The sequence below is a fragment of the Antedon mediterranea genome, chromosome 9 (assembly GCF_964355755.1).
Source record: "Antedon mediterranea chromosome 9, ecAntMedi1.1, whole genome shotgun sequence".
NCBI lineage: Eukaryota > Metazoa > Echinodermata > Crinoidea > Comatulida > Antedonidae > Antedon > Antedon mediterranea.
In genome coordinates, this window is record NC_092678.1 from 24,222,471 (window position 1) to 24,232,322 (window position 9,852).

Here is a 9,852-nt window from a genome sequence, read left to right on the forward strand (position 1 = left end):
GTTCATTCTGTCAAACTGTTTACTCCAACCGTACATCATAGTATGGTTTAAAACAACATACGTTTCTGATGTTGCTGTAACAGAAAAACTTTCTTTACAACACAGTACAAGTAATCCTATCACTATTGTGATGAAAATCATTTCTGAAAAACAGGTTATTCGTCTTCGATTTCTAGTTCCACACTAAATACACAACATTAAGTTCTTTATATTTAAATTGTGCGTATCGATCGGATGCGTAGTTGATTAAAAAATGGATGAACAATAGCAACAATTTATTTACTACGACATGTCATACCACGCACACATATATTGATTTATTATTATGCGTTGTTGATTTAAATATTTTTTTCAATTTAAAACTATGTGATCTGAGTCAAAAGAATAGACAGATGTAACTGTTTAATACAGTATGATGAAGAAATTTAGAAAGATTATCTTAAAACTTATGTCATAGGCGGCGCAATTTGCAATCTCTTTGTAGAACTTCTTCGTCACACATGATTAAGCACACCGCGTGGCTTCTTGCGGAGGACACACGCAAAACAACCGTGTGTGTGAAAAGGGTAGGCCTACTAAATACTACTACTACTACTACTATTACTCTAGGGCATAGATAAACAATATCGTATTTAAACCATATTTTATGACATTATTAATTCATTTTTTTCATGCAAATCTCGTGACTTTTTTAGGCCTAAAATTCAACTAAAAGAAGGCCCTCTATTAGTATTTTAGTATTATTATTAGGCCAGGCTAAAATAAGCTAGCCTAGACTACTAGGCCTAGCTAGCTAGGTAGGAGGTCCTTAACTTACTATTCAATCTAGTCTCTACATTCACATGAGGGGCTAGCAAGGTTGGACCTAACCTAACTAGGAGGCGTACCACCATACTTTAGCCTAGAGCCAGTTAAGCAGTCAGATATGGTCAGAATGTAATAAACTAGCAACATGATAATATTCCCAATATCTGTATTGAATAGTTGCCCTAAATTAAATTTTAATAATGATGAATTGGAGAATATTAACTTGTTCTTAAGTGTTTAACTTTTTTTATGTTTAATTACAGATCCAATAATTATCTGTTACAAAATGTAAGACTGTTAATACTAGGAAAGAAGACTACATCAGAAAGTATTTTTGTGGTAACTGTCTACTACTAGTACTATATTAATTATGGAAGAGGACAGTAGCACTGATGTAAGTATCTATTTACTGTCAATATCTTAAAAAAAAGAATTAAGAAAAGTATTATGACACACAACAACCAAAATAGTTATACTTCCACAGAATTTCAAATTTCAAGGTCTAATTCCCACTAATAATATTATTTGGCAGTAGCCTTCACGACCATTGTCGTAGAATGACATTTATATTTTCAGGCTTCTGATCCTGTTTTTGGAAACAACATTCTCATTATCCATCCTGGATCTTATTGGATAAGAATTGGCCGAGCCACTGATGCATATCCTGTGTCAGTTCCTCATGTCGTTGCTAGGAAACCAAAGCAGAATTGTGATAGCAAATATGAAGATAAACTAATAAGATCTACGACGAGTGTAAGTAAAGTTTGATAACCCTTTCACATCAAACTTCATGGTGATCTCTGAAGACACCCCAGGGATTGTGACCATTCAAAATGTTAAGAAACTCCAGAGAGACACCATTCACATTAACCTAGTATATAATTGTAAAAAAAATTCAAAAATTATTAATAGTAAAATTATATTTTTAAAATACAAAAACCATTCATTGTTGAAATATCATTATTATATTAATTATTAACTGTTTATTTGATAGCATCCCAATAGCAACAATCAAAAGCAACATGCACTTAAGATGGTACAGCAAGCAATATGGGCAAAGAAGACATCGTCAGGACAAAGGAGGCAGAGTGTTGCACTAACAGAGGTAAGTTATCATCCCAAGCTTCCTAAAAGACAAAACTTTCATGTACATTATGTATAATTTGTTGTATGTGGAAAATATACACTTGAATTGAAGCTTGTTTTTTAAAATTTCATAAACACTCAACCTCTTTACAGTATACTCGCTACTACTGTAAATTCTTATATATTAAACGGCCGAATAAAAACTATTAAAACTCAATAACATTGTATTGCATATATATATATTTTCATCATTTATCTTGATGTTAATTTTATTTGTTTGTTTTGATGTATTAAATAATTTGAATATGAATATATCATTGCGTGTATTTGTAGTGCAACCCATAAACAAAAAAATGTATATTTTCGATTAGAGATTGTTAGTTATACTTTACTGAAACGTGTTTTAAATAATCTTACGCGGAATGCGTAAGCATGTCTATAATAGATATAGCTGACAATGCATGTTTATGAATGTCCCAAATGTTTTCTATCAGTTAAAATACATCTAAAGGTCAGGCTTACAAAAACAGTAATGCATTTTGGTGCACCTTTCTTGACATGTTCCCCACATGTACAATTATTAACTGACAAATCCACAACAACACTGTCTAATGCTTAGAGATGGGGTCAAGGGTCATCCTCATGGGTAATGTGTACCCTTACCAGTTTTCATATCTTGATTCAATTTATAGCATTTTTCTATTGGCAGGTCATCAACCACAATGATGAGGTCAAACCACAGCCACTAGATGAAAATTCAGGACTGACTTGGACACCGACCAATCACCAATCAGATTGTTTCATTGGAGAAGAGGTTTGTATACTCATAATATAATAAACTGTTATACACAATTTGTGCCTAAAAGGCTTTGGAAACTTTTACTTATATTTCCTTGGATTTGAGTAACTAAACGTTATACTGTGCTTTAAATTTTAATACACAGATTATATAAAAAGAACTTGTATTGTATTTGTTGTTATTTTAGGCTTTGTATTTAGACCCGAATGAAGAATATCATATCCATTGGCCAATCAGGCAAGGAAGATTTAACATTCATTCTGGAATTGGGGGCAGTATAACAGCTGTGTTACAAGATATGGAGACAATATGGAGTAAAGTGATTGAAACCAAGCTTGACATCCCTGTCAAAGACCTTAAGGTACATTCAAGTGAAATTAACAACCATTAAACAACACATTACTGTACATTAGATAACTGTAGTATTGTATATTGTACACTACTATACTAATTCAAGATTCCAGAAATTTTATTGGTCCACTTTAAAATGGAAATTCATTTTGCTTGGCATAATTAAGACAATAAAACAACAGAGAAAAATACATCAAAAGGCAATGTTAAAATACTATTTATATATTTAATAAACAATGCTCTCTGCTCTCTTTCTCCAATACAGAGTTATAAAGTTATCTTACTGATTCCTGATATATATCATCGACCGCATGTCAAAGAATTAATGAATTTGCTGCTGATACGGCTTGGATTTGGGTCAGCCATCGTCCATCAGGTTCGTACTACAGATCCTTTAGAACTTAGGCTTTTATGAGAGAACTTGCCATACACACTTGTCTACACTATCAAACTAGTTTGACAAAAGAAAAGTTGGATGTGCCAAAATATAATAGTGATATGCCAAAATATGGTAGTGATATGACATTTTTTTGTCACAAAGTTTGATAGTGTAGACAGAAATTTATTAAAAGTTGTAACATATTTACAGGAGTCTGTATGTGCATTGTACGGCAGTGGGATACCAAGTGCTTGTGTTGTAGATGTTGGGGATCAAAAGACAAGTGTTAGCTGCGTAGAAGATGGACTTTCCAATCGCAATTCAAGGTCAGTAATCGACCTTTAACCTAGTTTTAATATTCATCGATTTAAAAACATTGTAAATATCCTATATGAAAAGCAATTCTTTCCTTTGTAGAAATGATTATATTTCTACTTTTCATCATCACTTTTTAGACTATGCATGGGTTATGGTGGAGGAGATGTTACACGGTGCTTCACATCACTTCTCCAGAGGGCGCACATGCCATATCGAGAATGTCAGATGGAGAAAACGATGGATGCATTGTTGCTTGTTGAGCTTAAAGAAACTTTTTGTCATTTAGATCAAGTACGTTGAGTTGAAACTTTTTAATGAAAATATACAAATACTTTTATTTATTTATTATTTATTTAAACTGGGTGATCGCTTCAGTCAAAGACTGGTCTCCCAGAAGGCCCAGTTATGATCAGTGGCTGTGATGTACTAATACACCGGGGTAACCCCCCTACTCGTCTCGAAAGATGTACTAGGTTCTTTAAAGTGCACATAAGCTAGATAATAAAGGTATCTTGTGTTCATAAGGCTGGTATCTTTTCTCTATTTATAAGGATCTGGATGGAATCCAACTATTAGATTTTCATGTACGTAATCCTAACAGCTCGACTATCATGTACCAGTTGAAGCTAGGGGACGAGACACTGCAGGCCCCCATGGGTCTGTTTTACCCTCAGTTATTTGGCATCGTAGGCGAGAAGATGGTTAAGACACAGCAACGGAATCAAGGAGATTCGGAAGATATTCATGATGAAAACTATCTATTACAAACTCAGCAACAGGTTGGTTGTTTTATTTTGACCCTAACATCCATTCATAGAGACTAACTTAACTTTCTTAATAGAAACTAAACTAATTTTTGTATATAATATTTTATTCTCTTTATGTGTATTTTATCTTGTTTTTAATGTTTTTTTTTTATATTTTTATAATTGTATTTTGTAGTTTGTTGTATTGGTTGTGGACACTCACATGTTATGGTGCTGTTGTAACCCCTTGACTGGTTGTGTTCCATGTGTTGATTTATTTGTGCATTAATAACTTATTTTTTTTATAGGCCGCAAAAGCAAAAGCCTTAGAGAAAGCTGGTGCAGAAAATAACAGTAATGTTGAAGGAGCCGCCAATACACACAGAAATACCTCACCAACTAACCACCACACCGAGGTGATTCCCACCGAAGCGCCACCACCAACGATATCAAGACGCATTTCAACGTCACAATCACTGGATAAGCCTCTGGGTATAGACCAGGCTATACTACATAGTATTGATTGTTGCTGTACGTTTTATTTCATAAGTCCGTTTTAGTGGGATATATACTGTTAATTTTTATAAAGTCATCTCTAAACCTCTGTCTACACTATCAAATGTGATGTGCCCCTTATACACTACTATATTTGGACACATCACACTACTGTAGTTTGCTATAATAAAAATTACAATTATTTTCATGATTCAGCTTCAGAAGAGACAAAGAAGAAAATGTATAGTTGTATTCTAGTCGTTGGTGGTGGTCTTGGATTATTCCAGGGGGCGGTAGACATGCTTCAATATCGTATTCAAAGTAAAATGCCACCATCTTTCAGAGCCGTCGTTGATAAGGTTGAAGTCATCTGTAAATCAAAGGTATCGGATTGTACTTATGTTTCTCATCATAAATACCATTAATAATTAAGTACAGTTAACAGATTAATTTTCTATTGATTTCATTTTAGGATATGGACCCCAGACTCACAGTTTGGAAGGGCGGTGCTGTACTGAGTTGCCTTGATACAGCTCAAGAACTTTGGATAAAACAGAAAGAATGGAAATCAATGGGACTAAAGGTGCTAAGAGAACGGTCACCCTTTGTATGGTAAACATAGACACTTTGAAACAAGTGAGAAAGACCATAATATAGTTGAGCCATTTGCTGTAGGCCCTGCTTGCACAAACTGTTACATATACAGTTTATAAATCCAAAGGCAAATTACTGAAAAAAATGACAATGCTGTTGGTATCAGTGGCTGGATCTCAATGGAGATACAAAAAAAAAAGCGAAAAGCTAAATCAAAACGATAAGTAAAACAGCCAGAAAATTTAGCAGAGCTTTCGGGCAACACTAGCCCTTCATCAGTGCAAGTGAAGGAATTTGGATAACGTCATAGTATAAGAACTGGCAAGTGCTGCCTGGGTGGACAGGCTAGGAATAAAAAAAAGAATACAACAAAAGGAGGCAGGGTTGAGTCTGAATAAGATATAATCAATTTTGGAATATTTACTTGAAATAAAATAAGTCATCAATTGGAAGAAAAAATAGATTATATTATTTACAGTTCTCAAGCAAGCAGATGTTTATTGTGAATGAAATAAACAATAAACTACTATGCTCCTTTTGAAATTATATTTCTTAAAAAATTTGGCACACAACTACATTTTATTGATAGCATGGATTAAAGTTTTTCGGTTCAGTAAAAAAACTTAAGTTAAACTTAAACCCACCAATAACCCAAATCAGGGAGGAGCGATTCATTCGCCAAACATCACAATGAAATTGACTAATAATAGTTCATTCTTATATAGCGTATATAAGCAAGGTCTCAATGCGCTGCACATAAATTAAAATAGACGATGGCAATAATTTAAATTAAGGAAAAACTAAGACTAAGTGACAAAGATATATACAGTGTAATATTAAATAATTCACTTTTTGAAAACATCGAACTTATGGGTTTGTTGCCACTTGGCGTCTAAATGCAGGGTGTTATAGAGCAGCTGATTCTTTAAATTTCATTACAAATGTAGTAATAAACAATAGAAATGAATTCTCTCAGCGTAAGCTAACAACAGTCGACTTTGTCTAATCTGACATTAATACTACCATCGGAGATCTGAAATGTTTCTTATTCATTAACTAAAGTATTTTGTTTCACCATGCTTTAAGGTGAAGAAGTCTTCCTCACTAAGCCCCTGCTTCACCAGCTCTTCCTCAAGTTTTGTCTTTGGTTCCATATAATGCTATGGAGAGAAAGAGGATGAAATGTAAGTGAAAACTTGTATCAAGTTGTATCTAAATTTACTATTTTATTTTGATACCAGACCATGAGCAATTTTAAGGAAAGGGTATACGTGTGTATCAGTGGGATGATCATGAATAACAGCTCTACAATTTTCATCCTGTGTTTGTGTAAAAAGGAAACTTAGAAAATAAGTAGAATATTGTTGCTTACTTCTGTTGTTAGTACAAATGTTCCCCAATGGATCCCAACGGTCTTTTTGGATTCAACGTCTTGATGGATCTTGACAGCTTCTTCTGGATTCACATGCTGTGGTCCCATAAACCATCTGAAAATAGAATTGAATACATATCATAATTGAGAACTACAGTATTACACAGAATGCCTGAGTGATGAAGAGAAGACACTTGACAAAGGGCTTCTTCCTCTAGACTATGATATCACAGTGTAAAGAGCTCTATCCAAATCTAATAAGTCTATGCACGCACTGCCCAAGAATCGAACTGATTGGAAAAGTCTTGTTAAGTGCAGAAGGCATACTGCATTTATTATGATGCACTTATTAAAGATGAAGTATGAGAACACTTACCTAGGTTCATACGCTCCAATAGGGATGGCAGAAAGGTCAAAAGGACCATATCGTTTTCCAATTTCTTGAAATGCTTCGCAGTAACCTGTATCTCCTGCGAAGAAAAAGCTGCGGTTCGGTCCAAAAACGCACCAGCTTCCCCATAAATGTGAACCAGAGTCGTGCAGTCCTCGGTTACTCCAATGTTGAGTCGGAGTAAACACGAACTTGACGTTGTCATGATTGGGCAGAACTTCTTCGTCCCACCAGTTAAGTTCCACCACGTCGGTTACTCCGACGCTCTCAAACCATTTCCGTAAACCCTTGGGTACAAACCATCTCAGGTTTGACCCGTACTTTCGGTTAAGGTCAACGACCGTGTGTTTATCAAGATGGTCGTAGTGCGCATGACTTATAACCACTGCGTCAATGTGTGGTAATTCCTGCACGGTACATGGAGCTGGTCGGTAGCGTTTAGGACCAGCAAATGAAAATGGACTGCATCTGTTGCTAAATACCGGATCAGTTAGTACGCTTATTCCATCAAACCTGGCAAGTACAGAGGCGTGTCCAATCCATGTTACAGCTATGCCATCGTCCGGTGGTGAAGTCCAGTCTGGTGTGACCACAGGCAAGTTTTCGTCCAACTCCTGCATAGAAATAAAATGATAAACTTATACACATTATTTTATACACATTATTTTATACAATTGTCGGTTATCTATAAGATACATCCCTTCTTCCGACCGTCATTGGCATGAAGGTGCAAGGTCAATAGATTCATAATTACGCGGTTGATTGTATAGTGGCGGCGTACAAAAGAGGAAGTTATGACGAGCTTCCGGTCATGTGCTTTGTGCGTTTATTATAGCGGCTCACATAAATATGTTATAGGTACATGGTTTAAAGTTAATAAAATGCTAAATACAATAATGGAGTCTTTGGTAAACTGTGTTAATTCTGGTTTTCGTTTATATTTAACACTTTACATTGAGCGGCACATTTGCATGACATTTAAGGCATCACATAATATCTTGCCTCTTGGTCAGCAGGTTTTTTCATCAAGTTACGCTCCCCAAACATAAATGTTCTTTGCAGTTTAATAAAGTCTATTAAACCTGGAAATGTCCAAGACTTCCACGGGTTGACATAATTTTTAAAAACCGTTCGTTTAACTTTCGATGACGTCACTTCAGAGTCCATTCTATGATTCCATGACCCTTCAACAATCTTTGCAGGCTCTTTAGTTGCCATTTTATTTTGAATATCTATAAAAAGTATTAGAAATATTATTAAACAAATATGCCTATGTCTATGTAGAAAACAAATCGATCAATACGATGACGACCTTTATAGGCCTATATACTAATAAAAAGAAATTGTTTGTTTGTTTGTACTGCAGTGTGTATTGTTTTTAACCTATATGCAGTCATCATAATTGTATGATGACTTAGTTTCTGTGTTTTGTTTGTTTGTAACTGGTTTTTGGCAATAAATAATAATAATAATAATTTAAAATCGCTGGAGCATGACGATACACCTAAAACAATGAACTGAGGTTATAACGATTTTATACGTAGAATATTTCTAATTTATACAGTAATATCACTACATATATTTCATTTGTTATAATGAATTTAATGTTCAGAATGTCAGTGTTATGACACCATTATACTGTATGCATGCTCAACCAAAATAAATTACGCAGATTTAGATTAATTAAAAGCATTTAAATCTTTAGTAATCTCTCTTTCTATGACAGTGGTATATGTATTCGTAACATCCAATCTTTGTTTGGCTTCCAGGATGTAAGATTATTATAATTAGATAGTTGAGAATATTTGGTCTTTCAATTAAGATGAGATGATAACCTAACAATCGCCAGTAACTCAATGAATATGATTATAGATAGGAACTGCACTATTAAATGACTGAAATTCTTCTTCCGTCTATCTCCCTCCAAAAATATATCAATATACTACAGTCACAGTACGTTTATATAGATTAAATCTGATTCCTTTACCTACCTGAAACAGTTCCCGTTTCTCCTTGATGGTTACCTACAGTTTCCTCATTAGTTTCCATTAGGTCTCTATGATTCAAAAAGAGAAAATATGCTATTATATGACCACACAGACTTTGGTAGCAAATGGGGGAATCCCCATCTTGTTTATATAGCCTGTCGGATCGATTTCCTAGATACTATACTATTTATTAACTATATGAGGATGGATTTAAGATACTTACTCTTTTCTCCTCTAAACGTACAGATAGCACGCTAAATTGCTTTTATTTATACACAATTTATCAATCTATAAAATGCATGTCATCATATTGCACAGTCTGAGGTCGAGTGTATAAATTATGTAATCGATGCTGATGATAATCATAAAAGAGAAGCCTATAGAATTGAAACCATTCGAGCATGACGGTTCAACTGCACGACAGCAAAGAGACTACGAAATATATACAGTATGCCAGTTTTTCATAAATTTTAGAAAAAAATTACCACGTTGCGATAGCTTCTGCAGAGACACCAATGTTGTTCAC

At 34.4% G+C, this 9,852-nt stretch overlaps 2 protein-coding genes across 4 annotated transcripts; one reads left to right on the forward strand and one right to left on the reverse strand.

Moving 5' to 3' along the window:
• Positions 1–476: 476 nt before the first annotated feature.
• LOC140058547 (actin-related protein 8-like) lies at positions 477–6,125 on the forward strand. Of its 2 annotated transcripts, none has more exons than XM_072104209.1 (13): positions 477–566; positions 1,071–1,201; positions 1,384–1,560; positions 1,802–1,912; positions 2,603–2,707; positions 2,880–3,053; positions 3,309–3,419; positions 3,633–3,748; positions 3,878–4,031; positions 4,292–4,519; positions 4,795–5,017; positions 5,198–5,364; positions 5,454–6,125. In XM_072104209.1, exons 2-13 carry the CDS (start codon positions 1,178–1,180, stop codon positions 5,595–5,597), a joined length of 1,734 nt encoding a protein of 577 aa, XP_071960310.1. In that variant the 5' UTR covers positions 477–566; positions 1,071–1,177; the 3' UTR covers positions 5,598–6,125. The 2 variants fall into 2 exon arrangements, with proteins under 2 accessions (XP_071960310.1, XP_071960311.1); XM_072104210.1 differs by lacking the exon at positions 477–566 and adding an exon at positions 614–628.
• On the reverse strand, positions 6,103–9,686 carry LOC140058548 (N-acyl-phosphatidylethanolamine-hydrolyzing phospholipase D-like). Of its 2 annotated transcripts, XM_072104211.1 has the most exons (6): positions 9,550–9,686; positions 9,330–9,394; positions 8,341–8,570; positions 7,324–7,952; positions 6,948–7,062; positions 6,103–6,735 (listed from the first exon to the last, which is right to left on the reverse strand). In XM_072104211.1, exons 2-6 carry the CDS (start codon positions 9,385–9,387, stop codon positions 6,628–6,630), a joined length of 1,140 nt encoding a protein of 379 aa, XP_071960312.1. In that variant the 5' UTR covers positions 9,388–9,394; positions 9,550–9,686; the 3' UTR covers positions 6,103–6,627. The 2 variants fall into 2 exon arrangements, with proteins under 2 accessions (XP_071960312.1, XP_071960313.1); XM_072104212.1 differs by lacking the exon at positions 9,550–9,686 and having other exon boundaries at positions 9,326–9,365.
• Between the last annotated feature and the right edge of the window lie 166 nt (positions 9,687–9,852).

Bases quoted from the DNA above. Each gene is read 5' to 3' on its own strand.
- LOC140058547 (XM_072104209.1), top strand. From the start codon at position 1,178: ATGGAAGAGGACAGTAGCACTGAT. The intron at 3,749-3,877 runs GTCAGTAATCGA...ATCACTTTTTAG, and splicing joins CTTTCCAATCGCAATTCAAG to ACTATGCATGGGTTATGGTG. The intron at 4,520-4,794 runs GTTGGTTGTTTT...TTTTTTTTATAG, and splicing joins TATTACAAACTCAGCAACAG to GCCGCAAAAGCAAAAGCCTT.
- LOC140058548 (XM_072104211.1), bottom strand. From the start codon at position 9,387: ATGGAAACTAATGAGGAAACTGTAGGTAACCATCAAGGAGAAACGGGA. The intron at 7,953-8,340 runs GCAAGATATTAT...ATTTCTATGCAG, and splicing joins AAAAACCTGCTGACCAAGAG to GAGTTGGACGAAAACTTGCC. The intron at 6,736-6,947 runs GTAAGCAACAAT...TTCTCTCCATAG, and splicing joins CATTTGTACTAACAACAGAA to CATTATATGGAACCAAAGAC.